Source organism: Strix uralensis, chromosome 6, assembly GCF_047716275.1.
Source record: "Strix uralensis isolate ZFMK-TIS-50842 chromosome 6, bStrUra1, whole genome shotgun sequence".
NCBI lineage: Eukaryota > Metazoa > Chordata > Aves > Strigiformes > Strigidae > Strix > Strix uralensis.
The window spans coordinates 28,172,980-28,200,753 of NC_133977.1; the positions used below are offsets into that span (position 1 = coordinate 28,172,980).

Below are 27,774 nucleotides of genomic sequence, written 5' to 3' on the forward strand. Positions count from 1 at the left end.
GCGATGCTGGTCGTTAAGCGTTTCGGCGGCACGGAAGAGATCGAAACCACCGGCTAATGGGACCCATTAGCTCTGTGCAGAGAGCCAGCAATTGATCTTGGGTCTCGTGTTCGTTTCTCCCCTTGCAGAGGTTGGGCACACGCAAGGGCCCCTGGATGGGAGCCTCTACGCTAAAGTGAAGAAGAAAGACTCCCTCCACGGCAGCACCGGTGCCGTCAACGCCACCCGCCTCCCACTCTCAGCAACGCCCAACCACGTTGAACACACGCTCTCGGTGAGCAGCGACTCGGGCAACTCCACCGCCTCCACCAAGACCGACCGGACCGATGAGCCGGGGGTGCCTGGGGTGCCCAGCGGCCAGGCGGTGCTGAGCCCTGAGGAGAAGCGGGAGCTGGATCGTCTTCTTGTTGGCTTTGGCTTGGGGAGCGTGCCACCCATGCACAACCACGTGCCCGGCCCCGTGCCGGCACGCCTGCCTGCTATGCCAGGCCGCCACGTGGTGCCGGCTCAGGTGCATGTCAACGGGAATGCCACAGCACTGGTGGCCGAGCGGGAGACGGATATCTTGGATGATGAGCTGCCCAACCAGGATGGGCACAGTGTGGGTAGCCTGGGCACGCTCTCCTCCTTGGATGGCACCACCACTGCCAGCGAGGCCGGCTACCAGGAGGCGCCCAGGGTGGGCAGCCTCTCCTCCCTGCCCAACGGCCCCTCAAGCTGCAATGGGGCTGAGAAGCTGCTGAAAGAGGGGCTGTATGATGGTGAGCCACTCTCCAACGGCGGCTACCCCTACAACAACCAGAACACCCTGATGGGCCACCACCTCCGTGACCCACTGCCTCCACTGCGACCCTCAGGATCTGCTCAGGACCACCTGGCCGGCTACCCACAGCGCCCGCCGGGATCCCATGCTCCAGGCTGGCTCCAGCCCCAGCCGCTGCCTGGCTCCCAGCCCTACCTGTACGGCTACGACCCCCCTGGCGCCTACCGCTCCCGATCCTTCCCAGCGGTAGACACGGCCAAGTACGACGTGAACCCGGCGCTGCCCCAGGCCCCGGCTCGCAGCACCAGCAGCCGGGAGGCCGTGCAGAGGGGCTTGAATTCCTGGCAACAGCAAGGAGGGAGCCGGCCGCCTTCCCGGCTGCAGGAGGGCGGTGTGGAGAGCCACAGCCCCAGCGCCTCTAGCTGCAGCCCCCAGCCCAGCCCACTGCAGTCGGTGCCCCCGCACAGCCACAGCATGCCTGAGTTCCCCCGGGCACCCTCCCGCCGGGAGATTGAGCAGTCCATCGAAGCCCTTGACGACCTCATGCTGGACCTTGCGCCCACCGTCCACAAGTCACAGAGCGTGCCTGCTGCCTCCCGCCAGGACAAGCCAACGGGACCCCTGCTCTCTTCCCTCTCAGCCCAGCCCATCACTAGTCTCTACGCCCGGTCAGCTCCACAAGTGGTCCAGCCAAGGTCCTTTGGCACCTCCGTGAGCCCTGTGGTCTCTGAGCATGGGGGCAAAGTGTATTCTCCTGGGGAGCCGGACTATGGGGTGCATGAGTACCGGGAAACCTATTTGCCCTACAGCTACCAGCCGGCACCGGTGCCAGAGCCGAGGAGCTACAGCCATGCCCCGGCTGGAGCACCGATGGGCATCCTCCCGCTCAGCAGCTCCTACAGTCCTGTGGGGTCTCAGCAGCTCCTTGTCTCTTCCCCACCTTCCCCCACCGTCCCAGCACAAACCCAGATGCCCCCCAAGGGACCGGAGAGCTATGAAGACCTGTCGAGGTCAGCAGAAGAGCCCTTGAATCTGGAGGGCCTGGTGGCCCACAGAGTGGCAGGTAGGACACTTTGATTCCTTAGGGAGGTGGGGGGGACCATGTGTCCTGAGAAACTGGAGCCTGCGGGGGTGGCATGCATGGTGGGGCCAGGGATGGGAGATGTGGCGACTCTTCCTCTGTGCCTGATCTGGGATTGGGACAGAGCCATCCGCCGTGGGGGAAAGCTGGACAGGGGGTCAGCCTGTGCCGCTCTCCTTTGCTGAGACCCATCCTTGTAGCATGCTGCCTGCAGCAGCATTGCCCAGAGGTGGGGAGAAGGGGTGGCTGAGGGGGTCAGGCCCCCTCATCCTCCCCCCTCTGGGGTATGGGGCTGGTCTGTCCCCTGTGGCAGGGCCACTTGCTCAGTCCTGGGGGGATTCCTCTCTTTCGGGGAGAATATGGCCCAATTTGGGAAGATGTTTTCAGCTCTGGCTGAGGTTGTCCTGCCTGGACCCTGCCTTGGACATGATGCTCTGCCTGCCTGGAGTGTGCTCTGGTGTAAGGTCCTAGCAGAGCACTTGCCTCATGTGTAATGTAGCTGGGCTCCTCCTTGATTTCAGCCTCCGCTTTCCCTCCAGCATGCTGAGCTTGGTGCTCAGACCTCCTCTCTGGGGCTCAGTCCTTCTCCCTGGGCAGCTGAGATTTTGCTGGAGAGAGAGGTCCACGGTGCAGGCTGGTAGCAGCCTTTCTGCCCCAGTGGCCCAGCCAGCTTGGCCCCCGGTGGTTTGAAGCTTGACCTAGCCTTGAGGCGATGGTCAGGGACTGGGAAGGCATTTCCCAGTCCTGCCAGAGGGGTTTGGTGCAATGCTTGCCTGGGTGCAGCACCAAGCATCAGTGCCATGGCTAGATGAAGGCATTTGCTCTGTACCACACAGGGGAAACCGGGTCCTCTGACTCCCTGCTTGCCTGTGGCTCTGGGTTGGGGACTTTGGGGATGCAGAGGGTCTCAGCCCCCCAGGAATGAGGTGCCATGGCCCTATGGCTGGGCAGGTGCCCTCCCTTCCTGCTGCTTCGGTTGCAGATGTTGAATTGTGGAGCGACATTTGGGAAGGGTTCGGCGCTGTGGCCAGGCTGGGGGCCAGCTTGTGATGCTGGGGCTTGGCAGCTCTGTCCCTTCCAGCTCTGCGCTCAGTCCAGAAACTCGCCCGGCATTAGAGGGAGGGGAGAAAAGGTTTGGCTGGAAAAATCCAACAGCACCAACCTCCCAGGCACGGGGTCTGAGTCACTGTGGTGCTGGAGCAGGAGGGGTGCCAGCAGTGGAGAGGGGGGACAGGGGTAAGTGACATAGGTGTTGGGGGCAGTTGGCATCCATCCGAACCTGACTTCAGTGATCCAGGCCAGATCCACAGAGGGACTTAGGACTTGTGCAGAGGGTTTAAACAAACCCAAGGACACATGGATACCCAAACTGTACTGTATGTCTGGACTGAATATTATAAGGGGCAGATTACCTCCTGCAACTATAGAGGGGAAAAAATGGGGTGGAAAAGAGGAGAGCCCTCAGGAGAGGGGGAACAGTATTTGCAGTGCATGGGAAATGGATGTGGATGGTGTCTACCAAAAAATCCATCCCCCCAACCCTGGGGTCATGTCCTCAAGGCTGGGATGGAGTCACTCTCATGCCCCTGCAGCCACTGGGTTTCCCAGGGAGAAGAGGCGTCCCAGGGATGGTCCCCAGCCTGTGGCCACCTGTCCCTGCTGGAGCCAGGCCGTCTGTGCTGAGGCAGGGACAGCGCGGGTGGGCGGCCTGACCTCCGGAGGGAACGAGGTGTCCAGAAGCCAGTGCTGGGAGGGGACGTCTGATGGGGATGGTGGAGCATGGACGGGTTTGTTTACATTCCCTGCTGCTATAAATTGCCTGTGTGTCCTGGCGCAGCGATGAGGAGCATTTCACACCTCCTCCGTGCCTGGTGGGGGCATGTTCCCATTCCCACTTCCTGCTGGTGATGGAGGGGAAGAGTTCGGACAGGGCAGTGCTGGTGTCCTCAGTGCCTCCCCGCAGAGAGGAGCCAGTCCTTCAAGTCACCCTCATCTCCCAGTGAGGCATCTGGGGTCATCCCTTCTTATCCCAGCCCTGGGCATCCCATGACGGAGGGGACCTGCATGGTGCCTTCCCCAAAGGGATGGTGATGAGGAATTTGTGGTGTTGCACAAGGCCACATGTGGCGGGGAGTCAGCATTGATCTCCCATGAGGGTTTCAGTGGTGCCTGGAGCCAGGCAATTTGGGTGATGGGAAGGCAGCTCCAAGCAGGGTCTGAGCTCCCTTGTACCCCAAGTGACTCTGGGCTCATCTGTTGGAGCCCAACTAATATTTTCTCTTATTTTCTCTCTCTCTCTCTCTCTCCCCCTATTGTATCTTGTGACATTTGTCCTGTCTGCCCCTTCCTCTCCCCATGGGGGACTGTGTCTGTCCCCTGTGACTTCCCACCCTCCTTGCACTCCCCGTCCTGGTACGCTGGCAGAGTACAACGCCAGGCTCAGGGACCTCAACAAGAGCACCAAAGCCCCCCGTCCTCCTCTGAACCAGCAACGGTCCTTCTCCTCCTCCGGTTCGTTCATTCCAACTCCCTCCTTCCTTGGTCCTCCAACCTTCCCTATCCATCCTTCTTCCCTCTCCTCCATTTTCCCCTCTCATCCTTCCCTTTCCCTCCTCTCTCTCCTCCTCCCTTCCCTCTCATCCCTCCTTCCTGCCCTATCCCTGCATGCTGAGTGCTCTGTGTGTGACATAGATGTGGGATGGAGGGAGGCTCAGTAGACCCTCCCCATGCAGGATCGATCCCTTTTCTCAGCAGAACAATGCTCAGGGCCCTCTTCAACCTCCTCCGGTGATGGGGTAGTCCCTGGCCCTTGGTAGAGACTTCCCTGCCCCATGCTTGGTTTTGCATCTCATCCAAGGCTGGCACTGCTCTCTGGTGGGGTTTCATTGCTGGGCCAGATCTGGACCCTTGCTCCAGCCCCTCTGAGCTTTGCCCTAGCCGTGGCTCATCCCTCGGGGAGGCAAGAGCTGGGGTGCAGCTCTACAGACCCTAGAATCAGCTAGTTCCCAGCCCGGCAGGGTCTCACCTGCCTCCGTCCAAGGGTCCCCATGGGTCTGTCTGTAGCCAGGGGATATGGCCTGTGAAGGCTGGATTTTAGGCAATGTGACTTTTGCTCCTTGGAGGTGAGTCTGCCCTGGGAAACGGATGCTGGAGACCTGCTTGGTGCTTGGTTTGTCTCGGGGCGAGCAGGAGGAGGGGGATGGAGAGGGACTGGGGGCAAAAAGCAGGCTGGGGAGTCACCAGCTTTCTGGGTGTCATTTCTCTCCCCGCTGGCACCTTGGGTTTCTCCCCAGGAGGACCAAAGAGGTTTGAACCCTTCCAGTCCTTGGCTTTTATCGTGCTGGTTTGTGTGATTAAGCTGGGAGGCGGGGAGCAGTGGACGTACGTGTCTGTGTGCCCAGTGGGACAGGGTGAGTTGGGCTCTGGCGGACAGCAGTACTGGGCAACATCTGCCGCTGTTCCTTGTGCAGGCAGGGAGTGAGTTTGCACCTCTCTTTTCCCCGGGCATTGCGTGTCCCTGTCTGGCTTTTACTGCTGGGTGCTGCATCCTGAGGGCCATGGGATGCTGCTTCGCACTCTCCACCATGGAGGTATCACCCGGTTCTTGCCTGGCAGTAGCTCCAGCATCTCATGCCCAGAAAGCAGCTGCCTCCTAATTTGGCCTAGAAACCTGGCACCCCAGCCACAAAACCACCTGGGTTTAAATCCCTCCTGTTTTCTCCTCCCCCAGCTGTTGTGCTCCTGCCCTTCCCCAGCCCTAGAGATGTGCTGAGTCCAAGGGCAGGACCTTGCTGGGGGAGGTTTGCTGCCAGGTTAGGGAGTTAAATGGGCAGCAGAAGGGGTGGCAGTAGCAGTGGTGGTGTGTGTGAGGGTGGGGGGAAGGGTGCAGGCTGCTGTTCCCCCTTTGTGATGGGGAACCCACCTTCCCACAGCCAGGCAGGGCATCCTTGGGGGGACTGGTGGTGGTATCGTGGCTAAGGGAGGGTCTTTGTCTGCCGAGGGGGCACAGGGAGTGGGGGAAAGGAGAGTTTGTTTTTCAAGCATAGTTTCCAGCCCATAAATCACCCAGGGGGTTGGGGGACCCATGCTCAGAGCCTGGGTTTCCTCCAGGCTTTGCTCCGGGCGCCCGTGAAGTTTCCCACTCTCTGCTCCCGAACAATGAGTCCCTTTTTTCCTCTCTCCTCCCTCCCCTCCCCGTGGCCCCGTCCGCTTTCCATGACTGGAGAGCGGAGCAGCCAAAGCCTGGTGAGCTCCTGGGTGTCCTGATGGGCCAGATCCAGCACCCTGCAGCTGGGTGACATGGACCCCCAGGGATGGAGCAGGGGGTCCCACACTGCAGATGTGGGATGTGTACTGACAGCCAGGCTCCAGCAAGCTGCTGTTTGTGCTTCCCACATGGAAAATGCAAAGCAAGTCAGGGGTGCAGGACTCCAGGAGCACTGGCTCTTTGCAGTGCTCGGTTGCTGCAGCTCACTTTGGGATGGGCCAAGGGATGCTTCTGTGTTGCTCTTGCAGGACACCCCACACTGCACAAAGTGGAAGGACAAAAAGAAAAATGTAAGAGTTTGCTTTATTTTTCCCTAACGTTTTGTTTCTCCCTGTGCTCACAACTCAGGGCTTCATTCCCTTAAAGTGAAGGGCAGGGCAAAAGATATACGGTGGCTCTATACGATGCTGCCCATGCCTGCAGGGCAGCTTCCCAGGGACCCTCTCCGTCCCCCTGTCCCCTCCACGGGGCCGTTTTAATGGCTGTCCCCCACACTGGCGAGCACCTGCAGAAGGGATCGGGAGTTGTGTTTCAAAGCTGCTCTTAGTGGAATTTTCCAGGCCGCCTCCGCGGCTGGAGCCGGCCCCATTGGCTCGCGTCCCCTGCCTCGCAGCCCGGCCGCCTCTCCCCCCCCCCGCGAGCTGTGATTTTATTGTTGCCATTCACTGGGTTGATTATTTAGAAATGCACCCAGGCCACCTCCTTCCCTCCCGCGCTCCCAGCCCTTCCCCTGCTCCCAGCCCTTTCCCCGGGCCCAGGAAAGCTCCGGTGCGGGTGCCGGAGCGGTGAAGAGGGGAGATCAGCGGGTGCGAGGCGTAGGTCCCGCGCTGAGCCCCGGGGAGCGAGGGGAAGCAGCTGATGGCTGGTTTTCCTCCGCCAGCCCGTGGGAAAGGAGTTGGTGTTTGAAAAGTGCATTTCCTGGAGCATGATGCTGGCCTCTTTTTTTTTCCTTTTTCTCTCTCTTTTTTTTTTTTTTTTCCCCCCCCCCCAATGTGCTGGCCAAGGGAAAGGTGCTCCCCAGCTCTTTGGGAAAGGTGGAGGGGGTGGTGCTGTATCCTCTGCTAGCGGGGCTGAGACCAGGGGTCACCCCACTGCCACGTGGGTCCCATGGAGGAGTGGGAGTCCCGCAGGTATCTGAGCTGTGCCTGTGATGCTCTGCACAGGTCCCCTGCATCGAACCCGGCACCATTGTCCCTGAGCCCTAATTAACCTCTTTGTCAGGCGAGATGGGGCGTAGAGTGTGTTTGGGCCCTGCTGGGTGCTGGGAGAGTTGGGTCGCACCCCTCATCCCAGTCCCCCACACCCCCCTGCCCTGTGCTAGCTTTGTCCCCATTCCTGGTCTTTTTCCAGCCCATGGGGATCACTAGTGGGATCTACCAGACCCTGCCAGCCCAAAGAAACCCGTTCTCCCACAGTGACTTGCTCACTGCCTTCTTCCCCCGTGCTGTGGGTGCTAGCGGCTTGTGGTGCTGGGGTCTGGGAAGGAGGTTTGGGGGGAGATGGAGAGGAGATGCCAATCTTCCCTTTCAGCAAGGCTTCACGCTGGGGGTAGGAGATCAGGAGTGGTTTGTCGTGGTTCCCTGCACTGTCCCTCTGCTGGAGTCCTTCCTCCTGACCCGGTGCTCCCTCTGCCTTTGGGACTCACAAAAACGAGGCTTTTTCTGCTGCTGTGGTTGAAGCTGTATCTGGCTGTGGGAGCAGGGATGCAGTTGAATGCGGCTGCCATGGTGATGGGGGATTCGGCCCTTTCCCACTGGGATGCTGTCAGGAGGTCCCAGTCCTCCCCAGTTCTGAGGCTGGGCTTGCTGGGCTGCTCACAGGATGCTCCCGCCCTTCACACCCACTGCTGGGGGTTGTTTCCCTGAGCCCAAGTTTCATGGTGCTTGTGAGGGCTAGTGCAGTGATCCAGCCACTAGCCACAAACCTGTCTTGCTTTATTGCTTCGCCCTGGGCCACCGCTTTAGGGTATATCTGCTCCAGCTCAAAACTGTCTGTGCTAGTCCAGGGGTTAGATGCAAGTCAGTGCTGAAGCTGCCATCTCCGCTGGGCAGAGCCTCCTCTGCGGCACACAGCCCTGGGGGGAGCTCTCAGATCAGCCCCGGAGCATCTCCTGCTGGTCCCCATCTCAGCTGGCAGCTCCTCACCTGTCTCCCACCCTGTGCTTGCCCTGCAGGGGTGCAGTCCCGGGAGAAGCCCCTGGAGGAGAGCACCGTCCCTGCTCGCAAGCGGACCCCCAGCGACAGCCACTATGAGAAGAGCTCGCCGGAGCCCAGCTCACCCCGCAGCCCCACCATCCTCTCACCTGAGGTGGTCAGCACCATTGCGGCCAACCCTGGAGGGAGGCCCAAAGAGGTGTGCTGGCATAGAGGGGTGCTGGGACAGGGGGGGTGGCTGACGGGACAGATGCCTCCGGGGAGGCAGAAGACTTGGTTAGCATCCACAGCGTCTGGAGGGTTGAGGGTCAGTGATGCTTTTTGTGGTGGGGGTGGTTAGCTGGGAGGAGGTGAAAACCTTCCCTTTGCCCCCTCTGCTCCCTCCGCCGGGTGTTCTGGAGCTTTGGGCCCATCACAGGGACTGACCCTTTCTCCTGCTCTCCACAGCCTCACCTCCACAGCTACAAGGAAGCCTTTGAAGAGATGGAGGGTGCCTCCCCCACCAGCCCACCCTCCGGCGGTGGTGAGATTTCTCCCCCTACCTCAGCCTTCCCCGTCTCGCCACAAACCCCTTACTCCAACCCCTGTAAGTGTTGCGGCTCCAGGAGGCGGCGGGGCTCAGTGGGTGGCTCCCGGCAAGCCAGAAATTTGCCAAGGGTCAGGCAGCTCCGGGCTGCAGACACCCACCGCCATCTTAATCACTCCTCCTCTCCATCCTCTTTTCTCCTCTGCATCCCACCACTCCATGATATCAGCATCCTATTGCCATCAGCACCCCATTGCCATCAGCATCTCATGCTCAGCACCCTCCTGTCAGCTTTTTCCCACCCTCCACTCATTGGGGCATTTCTTGGATGGGATCCCAAGGCGAGATAAGGAGAGAGGCAAGGTCCAAAAGAGCATCCTTTCACCCTGTCCTGGTCCTGCACCTCCCCATCTTTCCTACTGCAATGGCAAGGAGGGCAGTGAGGCTGTGGTAGCAGACGAGCTGGGGGAAGGCAGGAGGGACTGAAGACCAGGAGGGGTCTTGGGGCAGACCCTCGCATGCTGTGCCACTTCTTGCTTGCTGTTTCCAGGGCAGGAGGGGGAGAAGGCTGGGAGATGCCAGCCCTTTGCTTGCAGCTTGTCTCCTCTCCTCTGGCATGGCATGACTTCTTTCTGAATAACCCTGACTACAGTTGCGGTGGGTTTGTGTGGACCGGGTTTGTGTGACAGCCTTGAGCGACAAACCCTCAAGAACAGCCTCACATCAGCACAGCACCACTCAGGCTGGACCAGTGCAACAGAGCAGCCAGTCAACTGGGAAAGCCATCAAAAAGATGGCAGCTCCCCTAGGCCCCTCCAAGACACTTTTGTAGGCTGAAGGCTGAGGAATGCTCTAGGGCTGGGGATGCGTGGGCTGGGAGCAGCCCCCTCTGATGCCACGTCCTGGTTGCGATGGGGCCACCTGCCCCCTGTAACTCAGCCTGTGGGGCTTCAGGCTGTTTCCTCCTGTGCTGTTGCTGTTCCTCCCCTGCAACCTGCTGACGTTTAAGCACCGTCTCATGGGATGCGGTGACTGGAGTGTGGGAGCGTCCCCATGGCACTTGGCAGCTCGGAAATGGCCCCGTTGTTCTGGAGGGTCACAGAGCTTGGCCCTGGGGCAGCAGCTCCTTGGCAGTGGGACAGTGGCTCATTTTGGGAATGAGTCACTCACAGAGGTGACAGGCACAGCCTGACTGGGGACATGGCCCAGAGGCAGTGCTTTTTATTCAACACTAGCCAGGGAGGCCTGGGAAGTTTGAAGCTGCAGCTTGCAGGCTTCGCCAAAATGCCCCCTGGGGGGATACAGGAGCGATTTCCTTCCATGGGGAGAGAGTGGTCCTGGGGGAATTCCCAGCTCTGGGAGAACCCCGCTGCTTGTCAGCCTACGGAAGTGTGAGCTGACATCGCGGCTTGTGGCCGACCAGATTTGGGGAAATCAGACACCCGTCGGGGAAGGCGCTGCCCTCTCGGTTTCCCAGGGACTTGGCTGCTCCGCTGCTCAGGCCCCAGGCTGCTGGGGGGACCTTGCCTCAGGGCCAAGGCCTGGCTTTCCTCTGGAGCTCCCACCACCCACCGCCTCCTGGCCTCGCCGTGGGCCCCATGCCTACGCCACCAGTCAGGGATGTTCAAATGCTGCTGGAGGGATGTGCCCTCTGGTCTCTCTTGCTGGAGATGAGACCTGGAGGTCTTCCCTGGTGTGGGGAAATGCAGCATCAGGGAGATGGGGAAAACCCAGCGGGCAGGAGAGGAGAGGAGGTGCAGTCGGCTTGGGTAACCCTGCCACCCTGCACTGCCGGTGCATCCATACCATAGCCATACATACATATGCAGCTCCTCCTGGTATGTACGTATGGGCACAGGGGTACAAACCTCATGTGTGCATTGCCACCCCTCGGGGAACATGCTCTGTGTGAACATCCTCACCTGCCCATCGAGCTGGTCTGAAGGGTGGGGGATTTTTTGACAGTCCCACTGTCTCTTTTGTGGGGGTGCTCTGGGACAGCCCAGTCCCAGCTTAGCCAGGCATGGGGATCGGCAGAGGGGGGTTAAGCTTTGGGAGAGCTAGGTTGGGGGGATGGCTGCTTGCACAGGGACAATGAAAGAGGCTTCATGCCTATGGTGGGACCATTCCCTTATGGGGATGTTGCTGGGAGATGGGCTCTGGGCCTGTCCTGGTGGGAATTGCCCCTTTTCTCCATTCTGCCAGCCACATGATGGGGCAGGCTGCTTGTTCCCCAGCACCTCCTGCCCTGCACCCTCTCCCAAATGGAGAGGGGGATTGGTGCCCTTTCCTGGGGCGTGGCTTCATACGAGAGCATCTCCTCTTCCTGGCAGCCCCTGATTGCAGCTAGTGGGTGGGATAGGTCATGGGGCCTCTGAACCCCTGGGCAGCTCTGGTCTTTCTGAAGCTTCACCTCCCACTTCTCCACTAATGCTCTTGTATCCCTCGTGCCGACAGTGCGTTCTCCCCCTGGCCTGGCCAAGACCCCGCTCTCAGCGCTGGGGCTGAAACCCCACAACCCAGCTGAGATCCTGCTGCATCCGGTGGGAGGTGAGTGTGGGTACAGGGGCTGCAGGTGGATTTGGGGGGGGGGGGCATCTGTGAGGATACCCCTGGAAGGGCCCTCTGGCTGGAGAAGGCACTTCTGCCTCCCTTTTGGGGCCAAGTGGCCCTGGGGTCCTTGTCACCTCCTGTGAGGACTCTGGGACTGTGTGAGGGTGGGGGGATGTTGGTGCTGCCCTGGGGGGCTCATCCCAGCAGGGTCTCTAGTGGTGGAGGCTGGAAAACCCTGGGGTCTTGCCTCCTGCCCAGCCCCATACCCCTCCCTTCCTCCCTTCTCCTCCCCAGCATAGCAGGAGAGGGTTTGCTCTCCAGGAGCCGAGCCTGTCAGCTGGAACAGTATCCAGAGCCCTCTCCATCCTGGAGAGCTGTCTGAATGCAAAGGCCCCACTGTCCTGGGGACACCTTCCAGAGCAGCCTGCCAAGCCAGACCTCGCTGCTCCCCAGCACTTGGGGCCCCTTTCTGGGTCATCTCAGTGTTGAGTGTAACCTCCCCAAAATCTGTCTGAGCTTGTGGGGCACGGCTTGACACTGGGGGCACCTGGTGAGACCTTTCTTGCTTTGCCCCTAAGGGTGAGCTGATACTTTTTTGGTGCTTGCTGGGCTTCTTGGAGCATCCCTTTGTGGTGGCTTCCTGCTGGGCTGTTCCTAGTTTCCCACATGAAACCAGCCTCCTGGCTTTTGGACATCATCTCTGGGATGCCCAGGGGGACCTTGGGGGTGTCTAAGGCCAAGGGTCCAGTTTGAGGTGCAGCGCTGGGGAGGTGTGGGGCTCTCCCTTGTGCTCTCTGTGCCCCTGCCTGAGCAAGGCAAAGCTGCTTAACTCTGATTTCTGTTTCTTTCTGTCTTGCACCTCCTTTCTTCCTTGTCTTCCTGCTTCCATCACTCCCCTGCCCCTCCATCTCTCAGAGCTAGAAGGGGAGGCAGGTGGTGACTCTGAAGAAGGTAAGAAAGCCTTTTCTTTCTCTGTCTCTCTCTTCCTTGCTCATCCCCATTGTTGGGACCAGTGCTTCCGCTGTCTGTGCCAGCAGCCCTCCCTTGCACTGGCCTCCAGGGATGTAGAAGCCTGAATCTTTCCTGTCCTACTCCCTTTCAAGGAGGAGAACATTGTGCCTTGTGTTGTGGTTGGATTCCCCGATGTCCAAATTGGATCTGGATACCTGTCACATTGGGTGGCAATCGTCCAAGGGGGCTGACAGCTCTTTGTCGGTGTGTGGCACCCTCACCTGTGGGACTGCAGGGATGCTGGCAGGCTCTGGCCAGCTTTGGACCAGCCTGGCAGGGGGCTGAGAGCAGCAGCCCCGGTTTTGGGCTCCTGCCCTCCCTTTTCTGGCTTTGCTGCTGCCGTTTGGAGCGAAAATAAACCAAAGTGCAGCACAAAAGGTCAGCAGGCGCAGAGGCCACCAGTGTGCTGCTGGCTCAGCCAGCCGGGCAGCGGCACAGTGTCGGCAGCCAGTGTGTGTTCTCTGCCGGCTGGGAGGCTGCCCAAATTCCCCCCACCTCTCTCGTCCCTGGGCTGTGCCTCTCTGGGGATGCCAAGGATGGGGCTGAGCTGGGACGTCAGCTCAGGAGTGGCTGTGCTGAAGGAGGAGGCTCTGCGGGCTCTGGGGTGGCACGTCTCCTGGGGGGACAGAGGCTTCAGGAACGGCTGTGATTTCCCTGAGTGCCGCCCGCTATCTAATGAAACTTTGGGCCCTCAGGGCCGGAATGGGGAACTGTGTGTTCAAGATGGGATTTGGGGAGAGGATGTCTCTTCCTGGTGAATTTCCGATGCTTCCTGTGGCCCCGGGAGCTGTCAGCATTTCTCCCCGGGAGTTCCTCAAAATGCACATAACCTAAACCTGAACATTGTGTAATACTGGAGAAAGTGTTTGCTTGAAGAAAATGTTTCCAGAGCTGATTGTTCAGTGATGGTTTCTTGGGTAAGTTAAAGTATGCCCAGTGATCCTGCGCTGTCTGGGCTGAGTGGCTGCCACCAGCCTCTTGCCCTGCTTCATCCTCTTGGATAACATGAGGGTGTTGAGAGGGTTGAATCCTGAGCAGGGACTGGTGGTTTGGCTTAACAAAGCTTTGGCTTAGCACCCTCTCTACCCAGCCGCCCACCCCACAAGGATCCCTGTCCCACCGGGACCCTGCTCAGCAGATCCCAGCCTGTGCGGCCGGGCTGGTCCTGAGGATGCTCTGGCCGTGCAGGAGCTCGGGGCCTGGCTGACACCTCCGAGGAGGCTTTAAAACAACCCAGCGCTGTCACAGCGCTGGGTATTTCTGGCAGGAGTGCAGCCCTGCCTGGATTTGGGATTCCCAAATGACTGCCCACCCCCCGGTGACTCATGACCTCTATTCTCCCACTGTCTTCCCATCTCCAGAGCGTCTTCCAAGAAAACACTAGGAGCCAAGGTCTGATTTTTTCAACCTAAAAAAACCCTGCCTGAAACTTCCCAGGTTTTTTTTTCTTTCTTTTTTCCCGTATTGAACCAAATGGCATGCCCACGGTGTGGCACACGTATGCTGTCCCCCCTCCCTGAGCCTCCGGCTCCTGCCTTGCTTCAGCCCCACCTTTGCAGGAGGGGCTGGCATTTTTGCAGCCGTTTGGTCTTAACCTCTTGCAGGCTGACTCATATGTACTGTCTGGCTAATTTTAGTCTGGGGTGGGGAGCTAGGGGGGAAAAGTGAGTAGCTGTGAAATTAATTTAATTACCTAAGCTGTGATGAGTTTCTTGCAGCTGCCCTGGGTGTCCCCCTGGGCAGTGCCTGGTCCCTGTCACTCAGAGCCGTGTGTCCTACCTCAGATGCTGGTAGCAAGTCCACGTTAACATCCTCAGTGTGGTTTTGGCTCATATCTTTCCTGGGGTGGTTGAGCAGGGCTGGGCAGGGAGATCAGCCCAAGGGATGGATGACTTCTCCCCTGTCTGCAGGTGGATGGGGCATGGAGATGCTGCGAGGGGACCTATGACAGTCCTTTTCCTTGCAACCAACTGGTCTGGCACTGAACGCTGAGCTGTGCATTGGTGTTACTGGCTGTGAGCAGACCGGCTCGCTGGCAGGCTTAGCTGGAGTCTGGCTGTTATGACTAATAATAATAATAATAATTATTATTATAATGTTTGTCATACTAATTACTACTGTGAGGCCACCTCGGGCATGGCCAGCCTGGAGCCAGGGACCTGCAAGGATGCCTGGCCCACAGTGTTTGATGCTGGTGGGTCTCACTTAGGGCATTGTGCCCCAGCACGGAGGCAGCTGATGGCATGTGCTAGCTGAGGTGTGACACGGCTGCAGGGGCACTGGGAGATGAGGCTAAAGCTGCAGCCCCTTCCTCTGGTGTGGCTTTTGTGGAGGGGGAGCTGGGGGCTGCAGGAGCTTTCACAGGGATGGGGACCAGCCTGAATGGAGCAGGAGACAGGGGGGGAAAGGGAGGAGGGAGGGTTGTGTCTGGCAGCTGCCGTGTCTGGTGACGGCCAGCCCAGCCCGCTGCTCCTGGCACGGGATGGCTCGGCGGCTCCAAAGGAAAATTGCTTTTCTTGGTCATGCTCATGGGCTCTGGTTTCAAGCTGGACTGGGAGTGAGAGTGTTGGATGCTGCAGTGGAAATAGCTGGGGCTGCTCTCTGGTCTGCTGCTGGAGATGGCTGGCAGAGGTGGGCCATGCGGGGCAGGGACCACTGGGCATCGTCGTCAGTCCTGCGTGAGTCAGCGCAGGCTGGGCAGAGTCACCCACTCTATTTTTAGGGGCTGGGGATGAGCAAGGAGCACGACGTGTGCTGTGTGGCATCCCGGGTGGGGAGGGACGCTGACTCAGAGCAGGGTGGAGGGGCTATGGTGCAGGAACCCCTGCAGGCAGGGACCGCTATCCAGTGGAAGGGACCAAGTCCTGTGTGCTTTGGTCCCCTCAGGGAAATGGGTGGGCACAACCCCCCTCCCTGTGCCCTGACTGGAGCCTTCAGCATCCCTTAGAACAATCTAAAGGTTCAGATGACCAGGATGTGTTTTTGCACACTCGCTGGAATGAGGGATGGGGGGAATGTGCAGCTGGAGAAGCTCAGCTCAGGCACCCACATTGGCTGAAACAGGGATACTGGGAAGGGCATGGCCCTGTTCCCATGGGAGCTGTAGGCTTATCTGTTTCCCCTTCTCTTTTGCCACAGAGCCCAGAAGCTATGTCGAGTCGGTGGCCCGCACAGCCACGACAGGCAGGGGAGGGAGCCTGCCCACCGTCCAGCCTGGGGGCCCAGAGGTGCCCTCCAGGAATGGCACCTTCACCAACTCTTTCACCGCCCCCAGCCCTGTCTCCACCAGCAGCCCCATTCACAGCGTGGACGGGTAAGGCAGTGGGTGCAGGTCCCAGGGGCTGGTGGGGCCAGGGCTGAACCCTGCCTGGTGCACAGGCATGCTCCCACATTAAAATTGCCTTTGCAAGTACCCCTGTCTCCCTATGCAGGGTGTGGGGGTCCCGGCCAACCATGTGGGTCACTGACCTGAGGACACAAAACTGGGTCACTGGTGGACACTTGATGGTCACTGGACCTCAGCAGCATCTCACTGGGAACCTGGCCCCTGGGGCGGGAGGAGGGATGGGTTCCATGCTAACCCCTAGCCCTGGGTTAGGCTGAGCATCGGTCCCTTGTGGTGCAATGGAGCCATCGTCCCTGTCCCCTCTCCACCCTGTCCATGAAGTGTCCTACACCAGCCCAGCCTGGCAAGGCTGGCAGGGAGGAACAAATTGGGTGTTTTGCTGGAACAGTAACTGGAAAATGTCTCTGCCTCCCAGAAAGTCATATTTTGAGAGGGAATTGGGATGCATGGTGGAACTAAAGCTGCCTCTAGTTGCTTTCATGCAGCTGGCAGGACCCATGCTTCCATTGCCTCTGAACAACCGAGCAGCTCGCTGGTGCTGTGCACCACACGCAGGAGGGTGCCAGCCAGCAGCATGAACAAGCAGTGGAGCTGAATCCTCCTTCTCCTCATCTCTCCTCAGGACCTCCCTCCACAGCTACCCATCAGAGGGAAGCCCCCACAGCACGGTTACACCTCCCCACGCCTCAGCTGAGCCTGCTTACCGGTCGCCTGTTGGCTCGCAGATGCCCTCTGCTCACAGCAGCTACCAAAACTCGTCTCCATCTTCCTTTGCAACGGTCCAAGGTGGAGTCCCAGGCTCAGTGTATGCCAGCCCTGACTACCCCGATGGCCAAGCCAGCCTCCAGCCGGACCCTCAAGCTCGGCCGCAGCCACAGGTCAATGTGGTGGGGGTTCACGCCCTGCCAGGGAGCCCCCGCACCCTGCACCGGACAGTGGCTACCAACACGCCGCCCAGCCCTGGCTTTGGGCGAAGAGCTGTCAACCCCAGTGTGAGTGGCGCTCCCGGCAGCCCTGGGCTGGGCAGGCACACTGTGGTGGCTCATGGTAACCTGGTGGCCCCACCGGGGAGCCCTAGCCTGGCCAGGCATCAAGCTGTGGTGGCCATCCCCCCTGGCAGCCCCCTGTACGGCTACCCTAGCCCGGAGGAGAGGCGCCCGACGCTGTCTCGGCAGAGTAGCTCCTCTGGCTACCAGCCTCCCTCCACACCATCCTTCCCTGTCTCGCCGGCGTATTACCCTGGCACGAGCACGCCACACTCCTCCTCCCCGGACTCGGCTGCCTACCACCAGGGCAGCCCCACACCACAGCCCGCGCTGCCCGAGAAGCGGCGGATGTCGGCTGGGGACCGCTCCAACAGCCTCCCCAACTATGCCATCATCAATGGCAAGACGTCCTCGCCCCTCTCCAGCGGCATGTCCAGCCCCAGCGGTGGGAGCACCGTCGCCTTCTCCCACACCCTGCCGGACTTCTCCAAGTTCTCCATGCCAGGTAAGGGATGCCCTCAGAAGTCCCTGCATCCCCTGGCCTGCCCAGGGCTCTCCCCTCCTCCTCCTTGCCGGCTGGCAGGGAAGGGGTTGCAGCCATGTCCTGATTTACCCCTCCTGCCTGTCCGCAAACCGGCGACACCGCCAGGGCTTAGGCCATTTCCTGCGCTTTCTGGCAAATCCAAACAGGAAAAGCACCGACCCAGCATTGCTGGTGTAAACAGCACCCAGAGCTGTGTACGGGGAGATCAAAGCGCCCTGAGGCGGCTTTTCTCTGCTGTGGAGATGTGCTGACCTCCTGGCCCTGTTCCTGGCGGGCTTTACCCTTCTGAGACCCCACTGCGGCGCTGCCTCCTCATTTCAAATGGTGTGCTGTGCCCTGGGTGCTGCCACGCCTGGAACGCCTTCACTGACTCCAGTTATGGGACACCTGAGTGACGCCAAGATTGGGCTGATAGGACCAGGGGAATAAAGCCGTGGGACAGTGGTGGCTCCGGCTGCTGGGCCAGTTTCGCTGCTGAGTGGGCAGCCTTTTGTGGGCATGCTGGCACCCGCCCTGGCCCCGTGACTTGCTGTGGCTGGGGACCTTTCCCAGTGGAGAAGCAGGAGCAATTAAACCCTGTAACAATTAGTGAGCGGGCTGGGGAGGGGAGTGAGCCCCCCACCTCTCCGAAGGCTACCAGATTGCAGAGGGCTGATAACACGTCTCCAGCAGAGATGCTATCTGGCCCTCTGGGTTGTTTGCTTGGTTGTTTTTTGGAAGGCAGGTGGTTGGTTGCCTGAGCAAAGTGACAGCTTCACGGCCAGAGGACTAGCTCCTATCGGGGCTGTGCCACTGAAGGGCACTGAGCGAGGCAGCATTGGGCTGGGCCTGGGGCTGAGTTTCCTAGGGTAGGTCAACCTATCCAGTTCCTCTGCATGGAGCAAAGACAAGGGAAGGAATTTATTTTTATGATGGATGAGCCAAATTTTGAATATTAAAGAGCAGTGAAGGTCTCTGAAGTTAGAGGATCTCCTCACCACCCTCTGGACATATCTCTTTCCTCCAAGAGCTTTCATTTCACCTGTCCAATTCCCTTTTAAATGATGAATTCCCATTTTGTCTCTGGCTGTGTGGCAAAGAGGCTCATCTGATGCACATCCCTTCAAGGGCTCTTGTATTTGGATTTAGCTTTAGATGCCCAGCAGCCCCATAAGCTCCAGGTGATGATCAGCCTGCCTGGGCATGGAGGATTAGGTTGGGGTTAAAGCAATGTGCTGGGGCTGAAAGGAGGTGGAGGTATTAATGCTTTAGCCGGATTTGCTAAAAACTCATGGACTTTTAGATACAGCATTTTTTAACTATTGTCTTCTTTTCCTTTCCTTGCAGACATTAGCCCTGAGACTCGTGCCAATGTCAAGTTTGTGCAGGACACTTCCAAGTACTGGTACAAACCAGAGATCTCCAGGGAGCAGGGTGGGTAGATGGCACAGGATGAAGGATACGGTCAAGTGAGCCATGGTTGGGAGTTGGGGTGTATCATCTGGGATCACAGGAATTAGCAAGGATTTCCCTTAGGGGCTGGGTTAGGAGCGAAGATGGATTGTGGATGCTCAGACCGTTGCAGAGGGGGGTTGAAGCCCAGCTCAGCTGCAGGTTTGCATGATGTGGGCTCCCCAAATGTTCCCCTTGGTGGAGGAGCACCGGTCTCCACAGCGTGCGGTGGATCTATGCAGTTTGGGGTGCAAAGCTCCCAGATCTTGAGTTGAGAGAACTCAGAGGGGTCTTGGAGACATGGCTAAAATAAGGGGAGAATAAGGAGGGGGCAAGGTGCCTTTAGGGGCAAGGTCCCAGCATTTGGTCCCTGATCCCTGCCTGCTCTCCAGTGCTCAGTTGCTTAGAGCTGGGCTGGGTGGGAATGGATTCTCTGAGATTCCCATGCAAGGGCAGCAGAGGTTGGAGGGAGATGAACCCCTGCCTGTCCATGGGCCTGCTCAAGACCCCCATCCAGATGTGCAGGGGGGGACAGTAACACTACAGTGTCCATCTGTGAGGCTGTGGAGCTGGGGCACCCTATCCCGACCCACACCTGCTGGTTTTGGAGGGCATGTCGGCTCTTGCCATGCCAGCTCTGATGTCTGTTGTTCTCTCCTGCAGCCATCGCTCTGCTGAAGGACAGGGAGCCAGGGGCTTTCATCATCCGAGACAGCCACTCCTTCCGGGGAGCCTATGGCCTTGCCATGAAAGTAGCTTCTCCACCTCCCACAGTCGTGCAGCAGAACAAGAAAGGTATTGTGTGCCCTTCTCCATCCCACACCAAGATGCTTTCCATTGTTCGGCTGGGGCAAGCAGGCAGCCGGGTCTGCTGAGCCAGTTGTGCCCTTGGGTATGTGCTGATGTGGCAGGATCCCTCCCTCCCAGCTCTCCCCTTCCAGGGCACAGGGAAGTACCAGACACCCTCTTCCCTGAGTTGCGGAGGGCTCAGGGGCATCTGTATCTTGTGCTTTGGCATGGTGAAATGGGCACAGCTTCCCCAGCTCACCAACACCATGGGGGAGCCTGGCTTGGGGTTGACCCTGTGCGAAGGGTCGCATTTGAGGAGGGTGTGCAGAGTGGCAGGGACCCTTCCCTCGAGCTGGAGCACTGGTTTCCGTGTGGGACTGCAGAGGAGGAGGAGGAGGAGGAGAAGGGTGGTTCTGGTGTGAGAACCTCTGTCTCTTCCCAGGAGACATCACCAACGAGCTGGTGAGGCACTTCCTCATCGAGACCAGCCCGCGGGGTGTGAAACTAAAAGGATGCCCCAATGAGCCCAACTTTGGTGAGTGCCCCCAGCGTGCTTCCCACATGTGGGGTTGGGTTGGGAGAGCCTTGCCTTTCGTGGACTATTGGAGCTGTTGGGTGTCTGGGAGAGCCCCTGCCTCTGTTACTGCATCTTGTCCCTGTGTAACCAAGTCCCGTGGGCATTTGGAGCCTCTGGGGTCATGCACACTCATGAGTGCACACAAATATGCCTATATGCACAGGTACATACCTTTCTGCATGCATATGGAGGGCAAATGATGCTGCTGGGCAGGGTGGAGGGCAGGGGGTCCTCTTGTTCCGTTTATCTCATGGGTAATGTGCTCTGACACACTGCACGAGAACCTGTGCCCCACTTGCTGTTCCTAAGATGGCCCTGGCATCTCTGTCATTTCCCTCAACCCTCTGTGGACATGGTGGTTTCAGTGAGAGGAATTGCCACGTGTGGCATTAGGACCACAGTGAAGAAACCTACCAGAAATCCTGTTCCCATCCACCTGGAGCAATACTGACCTAACATGGGGGAAACCCATGTCACCAGCCTTGCGCTGACCATCTCCCCTTTCTCCTCAGGCTGTCTCTCGGCTCTGGTGTACCAGCACTCTATCATGCCCTTGGCCCTGCCATGCAAGCTGGTCATTCCTGACCGAGGTAAGAGCCAAGACCAGAAGGGATTGCATCCGTCCCCACAGCCTACAGGGATGGGGTAGGATTCCAAGCAGGGAGCACCAGTAACCATCCCATGTCTTCTAGATCCCATGGAGGAAAAGAAGGACACCGTGTCAGCCACGAACTCAGCCACAGATCTCCTCAAACAGGGTGCGGGTGAGTAGAAAGGGGCTGTCGTGGGGTGAATGTGGGTCAGAGCAGTGGTTGACCCCATGCCTACTGTCTCCCTTTCCAGCCTGCAACGTCCTCTTCATCAATTCGGTGGAGATGGAGTCACTGACGGGCCCCCAGGCCATTGCAAAGGCTGTCGCTGAGACGCTGGTGGCTGACCCCATGCCCACTGCTACCATCGTCCACTTCAAAGTCTCCGCACAAGGCATCACCTTAACTGACAACCAGAGGAAGTAAGAGCCCCCATGGCCATGTCCCTGGGTCCCCAAAGCCAAGGAGGCTGTGATTCAGGGAGTGTGTTGATGAAGGATGTCCCTCGGGTGGCATGAGCCTGGTCATGGGCAGGCCTGGACTCTGTCCTTGACTCCTGGAGCATCCTAAGGGAGACCTATGGGAGTGTCTTCTATGCCAGTGGGGCTGGGCTGTGGTGGGGCAGAGGTGGGGGCTCCCCAGCCCTGATGCTCCCCGCTTTGTGTTTCAGATTGTTCTTCCGACGACACTACCCCCTCAACACCGTCACCTTCTGTGACCTGGACCCCCAGGAACGAAAGTGAGTGCCCTAACCTGGGGGGAGCACATGTCCCCTGCCCCTTTCCCTCCCCCAGGCTCCTGGGCTGCTTGGAGCAGGGTGTTTGCTTGTTCTGTCCCCCTTGGTCCTGCAGAGGGCAGGGATAGAAGGTCCCCTTCAATACTGTGGGGCAACACCAGCTTCTCCTAGTGACTTCTTGGTGTCTCTAAGCATCTTCGTGCTGGGGGAGAGGTGCATCATGTTTTTTTCCATAGAGCCAAGCCTGTGCAAAGCCAGGCTGGCCTTCCAGCATTGGTGCGGTGGCCCCCTGTCTCTCTGTGGGGTGCAGGAGGCACCATCCCTCACACCTCCTCTTCTCTTTGCAGGTGGACTAAAACTGATGGCAGTGGCCCAGCCAAGTAAGTATTTTCTGTGCTTTCCAGCCAGTTCCTCCCAGCCGCTGTTGGGGTTGTTCCTGCTTGTGTTTGAGCATTGGCTGGGAGATGCCCCATTCAGGACAGCCTCTTGGTCATGCATGAGATATTTCTGCAGTGAGGAGCTAAGCCCATTTCACCCAAGCATGAGACCATGGTCCTGGGAACTCAGGAAGCATCTTTCAGCCTGAAATTCCTGATCAGAGGAACTGGCCCTTGCTGAACTGGCCTTACTGGAAACTCCCAGCAGAGTCAGAGGGAGAGAGCTCATGGAGCAGGTTATGCTGATGGCGTGTGAGCCACTGGCCAGCTCTTCCCTTTCCTCCTGTCCTCTCTGTCCTGACCCATGGGACTAAGGAGCCACTGGCTGAGCCCATTTCCAGGGGCCAATTCCCACTAATTTTAGCCATTGTGTTAGCGAAGGGGTTTTTATTAGGGTGTCCAGCTGCTGGGATATTTCCCCTCTCCAATTAGAAATGCCATGGCCTAGGCCTGTCTCACATTCTGTTCCCCTGTATTTATAACTTGAGTTTGCACGTTCTAATTAAAAAAAAAAAGGGACATTTTATTCATCGGGGAGAGACAGACAGAAATAACTGCATGGTCTCACCCAGGTCCCCGTGTCCCCAGATGGCTCTCCTCTCATACAGGGTCTACCCCAATGGCCAGCCCATCACACCTCTGTGGTTTCAAGAGTCATCACCCAGACCAAGGCAATGCGGTGGCCACCTGGAAGGTCCCTTCTTGGGGACGATCTTGGGGAGGAAGGCAGGGATGGTCAGAGCAAAGGGGAGTTTGGCCAAGAGATGATGAAAATGCCATGCTGGCCTTCAAAGAAACTGCAGCAAAGGGAAGAGTAGATGGGTCTTCATGCAGGCTGGTTTGGGATGTCTCCCTTTGTGTTGTGCAAGGTGGATGTTAAAGAGGGGAAGGTGGACAAGACCATTCTGGAACAGGGTTGTGGTGTTCCTTGGGCAAGCAACACTGGCAAACCTCACTGAGCCTTTTGCCTTCTTCCCACCCAGGCTCTTCGGCTTTGTGGCCAGGAAGCAAGGGAGCACCACAGACAACATCTGCCACCTCTTTGCCGAGCTGGACCCGGACCAGCCGGCTGCAGCCATTGTCAACTTTGTCTCCAGAGTCATGCTTGGCTCTGGCCAGAAAAGATGAGCTGGCACTTGCGGGTGATTCTTGAATTTTGGAGAAGGACTTGGAGCTGATCCGAGAAGGAGTGTGAGGAAGTGCATTGTGGGAGAGGGAAGTGAATCGGGGGGGGGGGGGGGGAAAGGGTTGGAATTTTGGAGGAAAACAGCAAACAAACAAAAAAACCCCAATGAAACCTCTAAAAACTCAACGCAAGCCAAATACACACTTAGAGGAACCAAAAGCATGCACCTACATGAGAACGCCACAAAGTCACTCCAGACAGGATGTATGTCCCATTGCAGAGAAGGTGACCAAAGCGAAGGTGGCAGTGAGCAGCCTGTTCCCAGATTTCGGCATCGTGGTCCCCAGTGGTGACATCCACTCGGGACCGACTGTGGGACCATGACTGGTGTTTTCCATCTGGAAAAAAAGAGACAACTGGCAAAACCCATGGAAGAAGCTCCACCCCAGCAGCTCTATCAGTGAATGTCTGCTGTGTGTTTGAAACGACCCGTAGGAGATAACGATGTGGGTTGGTCAGTGGGACGCTGGAGGAAAAGCCCTCAGAAACCTTTCCTTGCCCGGCTGCAGCAGAGGGCCCTCACCAGCCCCCATGCTTCTTCCGAAACTTGCTGGCCGCCTTGCTGGGGCCATGGCGGGGCTTGGTCCTGAACCCTCCTGTCCCTGGGGAGCTTGGCTGTGGGCTGACCTCTGTTGCTGACCCAAAGCCCAGCGCTGATCACAGGTGAGCTGCTGTGAGTCCACCCAGAGAGGGGTGTCACAATTTCACCACCTCCCCGGGGGTGCCTGTGCTCTCCAGCCTGCGAGGAGGTGTCGGGGGGGGCTCCTGCCGCCCCATGCCTGGGGAAGGCAGATGCTCCATGGGAACCTCCCTGGAGGATGCAGAAAGTTTCCTCCTCTCCTGTCTTCCCCTTTTCCCTCCCGTCACTTTGGCAGTTTTCTCCTGCAGCCTGTCACACATTCTCTTAACACAAAAAAAACCAAAACAGAAAGGAAAGAAAAACATTGTAATAATAATAACAATTATAATAATAGTGGATGCTGGCACAGGTGGATTCCCTGTGTGAATCAGCGGTCCCGTGGCTACCCCTTATCTCGCTCTTCAGAGATGTGCAAGTGGTTTTTAAATTGCATGGACATTCAAGTTGCACGAAAGGCGAATGACTACAAGTAACTCAGGCGCTTTTTTCTCCTTTTATTTTGGAGGCCACGCTAAAAAAAAGAAAAAGAAGGAAGAAAGTTTTTTTTTTAAAAAAGGAAAGGACCTGCAGTTGCTGGGCAACCTTGGCTCAGTGGGGAGGTAACAGGTCCTCCGAGAGCCACCTTGCTTGGCATGCGCGTACCCCCAAAACTGGCTGGCTGGAGGCTTGTGCCCCCCAAATGCACCGTAGTTTTACAGTGGCTTCGGTGCTGTTGGCTTTTCCCTTTGCTTTGGTGGGTGAGGAGGGCCAGCCAGGGGACAAGAGGACTGAAGGGTGCTGCTGTGGGCAGGGGATCATGGTTGGGAGGCAGCAGGCGGAGGTCCCAGCCCCACAGTGCTGGGGAGGGGGCAGAGGATGCTTTGGTCACACGTGCAGGTTTGGGGCAGGGGGAACAGTCTGGCTGGAGCTGTGGGGTCATTGCTGAGCCCTTGTCTGCAAATATTACTCCCCTTGCTGAGAGATTTTTGGGAGAAGCTTTCAGTGCAAAGTGGCCCAGATAGCCTACTAGGGGCAAAAGTCAGAAACATAGCACTGCAGCCCCCCCAGAGAGCTTGTCTCCCTTGGACTGCCCTTGCCTTCATAACTATAATATATATACAAGCTATACTGATGAAATACTGTAAGCTAATGAAATTTTAAGGAGAAAAAAAAGGTTAAATTTACACTCCAAAAATATTTATTTTTGCCATATTGCTTTCTGCGCATCATATCTCCCCCATTATATCTGCCCCCCCTCCCCTTCCCCTGCCCCAGGGAAACACCTGCACATTAAAAGAAAATCCAGAGCAAGGAAAAATACAGATGGGGGAAGAGGCGTGGGGGTCCCCCCCCATGTCGGGGTGGCGTGCGTGTGACCGGTGTGCATGTGCGTGTGCGTGTGTGTGTGTGTGCGTGGGGGAGTGAGCAGCGTGGGTGCCTGGAGGGGCTGGCACGGCCGGAGGCTGTACTGATGTACTGAAGCGAGTGTGAAAAGATGCGTAGGGAGGAGTTGGTTGCGAGACAGTGGCGGGACGGGAGGCTCTGGGGGGACTTTCCCCCTCCCCGGCTCCCTGGCTGTACGGATGCAGAGACCTTTTAATTTTTGATGTTTCTAAAAAGCGATTCCCTCCTTCTGCGAAATTCAAGTGAGATGAGAGATGATCTCACCTGTAATCTCCTCACCCTGCCGTTCACTGATTAGAGAAAACACTGTGTTTATAGATATATAAAGATATATTTTTGAAAGCCTCTATTTTTCAGACTTGGTTTTCTCACTGCTAAGAAAAGAGATGATAATAGTGCAATTTTATTTTAATCTGCTGCCTCGGAAACTGGTGCTTGAAACTCCCATTCCTCTTTTTCTTCCCTTACAAATGAAGCAGATCTAAGCACCCCAGAGATGTCACATAGAAGCCGACCCCAGCAGATACCTGCCAATAGCACCATGCCTGCTTTGGGCCCTGAGCCACTCATGGCTTCGCCACTAACCCACTAGCTGAAGATTTAGACTGTATCCCAATCTCGAACACTAACAAAATTGACTGATGATTATATTATTTTTTAACACACAGCTAATCACCTTTCAATGATGTAGTCGGGTGTTTGTCAGCGCCCTGTAAAGGCACTTTTTTTTCCTTTAATCTCCTTTTTAAAGTTACATTTTTAGGTGTAACTACCCTTTCTGTCCTGTGAAGAGACCGTCAGCCAGTGTTGAGGATCGCCAAGGTCCTGGGGCTGGTGGGGACTTAGTGTTGATATTTTTTCCTTACAAAAGGGACAGAAAAGACTCTGGTTTTTCATTTTTAAATGCAGTCATGGTATTTGAGATTTAAGCTTGTGCGAGTTAAGCCCAGCATGTGTTTCGTTGTAATCACACTGCCGTTGTCAGCAGCCGGATGGTATCTCTCTCTCGCTCACACACACACACAGAAACACATCCCTCCTTCCTGCACAAAGAACTGCATATATTCTTGCCAAAGATATCCTTAAAAACGCACTTTTCCCCACATATATATATATATTTTTTTTTTTTGCGTGTGTAAATTTATTGTACGTGCCCTTTTTGTGTTGGTTTGTTCTTCGGAGAAGCCCCTTCCTACCCGTCCTCCCTTTGCTGTTGTTGTTGCTGTGTGTTGGGAAATGCTCTCCAGGGAGATCGTTTGCTGCCTATTCCAAACGGTAGTGCCTGCAATGCAAAAAATGTGGGTTTCCCATTCTAGGGGGCTGCCTCCAGTTCTGTTCCCCTGGGAGATATTTTGGGGGATGATCCATGTTATCATCTGCTGATGGGATGCATCCATCTCATGGTCTTTGCCAGCCCCTCATTGCCAGTGGAGATGGGGGGCTTATGGCTTTAAGGAGATAAATTGAGCAAATTTTGGGGTTGCTCTGGATGCAACATTTGCTGGCTGCCCTCTGGTCAAACCACACATGGAAAACAAACCAGGTAGGGAGAAAAACCCAACCCAGCCTCTGGGCATCGATTTTGCAGTGAGTTCAACCGCCTGAACCAAAGCGCAAAGTAAATCCCCACCCAGCAGGTTGGGCGGGTAAAGAAACCAGTTGCCCCAAAAACCCCAGACAGCAGCATCAACAAAAGGCAACCCTTCCCGTTGGAGCAGGCAGGAGGATCAGACAGCAAAGGAGCCCGCAGGGGCTTGTTTCATTTCGTTCGTTTGTTTTGCAAATTGTGAGGTTGGTTTGGGGTTACTCTTTTTTTTTTACTTTTCCTTAAAAAGGAAAAAAAAAAAAAGAAAAAAAGGAAGCAACCCGATGTTTCTGTTGGCGGATCCTGTGCCGCCGTGTTATGTGTGGGTTTTTTTTTCTGTTGTTGTTGTTGTCTTTGTTACTTTGGGAACGTTACAGATTTATTTGCTAATCAGTGTTAATGAACAGTTTCAAACTTTTAGACTTGCCCATTTCTGTGTATTTATATAGATGGAAAAAAAATACGTTATATTTTGTATCTTTGTGCCCATAATGTTGTTGCGCGTGTAAGGATGACTTCGGTCACACCATGTCCGTGTGTGAATGTGACTCCGCTTTTGTCTTCCCTTTGTACAGATGTCGGATTCTTTGCAGTTCATTGTATGGCTTTGTAAAGTGGTAAAAACAAAAAAAAAAATCAGTTATATAAAATATACTGTTGCTTGGAATGCCAGCTTGGTGTCTGGATTGCTGCAAATGTATCTTGAAATTTAAGGGAGCGCAGGAATAAATGCTCTGTTCTTTTTGCACAGGGAAAAAAACCCAACCCTAAAACCCGGCCGGTGCTGTGTTTTCTCCAGGCTGTCGTTCCCCCCATTCCTCGATGGCAGACTGGGGCCCCCGGACAGATGCCGGGCGGTGGGCGTGGGAAGAAGGAGGGGTTGTGCTGCTGCTGCTTGTCAGCCTCCAGCCGCAGCTTGTGTTCACCAGATGCTCGCTAACCAGACAGCCCCCAGACTTCCTACATGGCTCCAGCTCCAGATTGAGCTTTTGTTTACCAGGAGGGATCTCTCAACTTGCCCTGCAGGCGCTGGGCAAATCCCACTGCTTTCTCCCAGGTTGCCTTTAGGTCTGTCCAGCCTTGGTCATCCGTTTTGAGTCCATCTCCCACAGGGGAGTGGGATGAGATGATACTGGTACACGTTCTTTTGCCTTTGCCGAGGTGGCGGTTTGGGCTCTCTTCCCATGAAA

At 57.0% G+C, this 27,774-nt stretch overlaps 1 protein-coding gene across 15 annotated transcripts in view; it reads left to right on the forward strand.

The window, feature by feature from the left end:
* Nucleotides 1–27,256, forward strand: part of TNS1 (tensin 1) — a 66,337-nt gene extending 39,081 nt beyond the window's left edge. For 6 of the 15 annotated variants that reach the window (XM_074873487.1, XM_074873490.1, XM_074873496.1 and 3 more), the window contains 17 exons: nt 129–1,826; nt 4,269–4,355; nt 8,285–8,463; nt 8,712–8,850; nt 11,248–11,340; nt 12,259–12,294; nt 15,493–15,667; nt 16,323–17,191; nt 18,557–18,643; nt 19,325–19,456; nt 19,893–19,985; nt 20,540–20,617; nt 20,720–20,791; nt 20,871–21,039; nt 21,288–21,356; nt 21,701–21,733; nt 22,774–27,256. In XM_074873487.1, coding sequence (XP_074729588.1) covers nt 129–1,826; nt 4,269–4,355; nt 8,285–8,463; nt 8,712–8,850; nt 11,248–11,340; nt 12,259–12,294; nt 15,493–15,667; nt 16,323–17,191; nt 18,557–18,643; nt 19,325–19,456; nt 19,893–19,985; nt 20,540–20,617; nt 20,720–20,791; nt 20,871–21,039; nt 21,288–21,356; nt 21,701–21,733; nt 22,774–22,918 — 4,154 coding nt within the window. In that variant the 3' untranslated portion in view covers nt 22,919–27,256. The remainder of the gene's footprint in view (nt 1–128; nt 1,827–4,268; nt 4,356–8,284; nt 8,464–8,711; nt 8,851–11,247; nt 11,341–12,258; nt 12,295–15,492; nt 15,668–16,322; nt 17,192–18,556; nt 18,644–19,324; nt 19,457–19,892; nt 19,986–20,539; nt 20,618–20,719; nt 20,792–20,870; nt 21,040–21,287; nt 21,357–21,700; nt 21,734–22,773) is intronic. The other 9 variants (XM_074873488.1, XM_074873491.1, XM_074873489.1 and 6 more) reach the window with 9 other exon arrangements.
* Nucleotides 27,257–27,774: the final 518 nt, after the last annotated feature.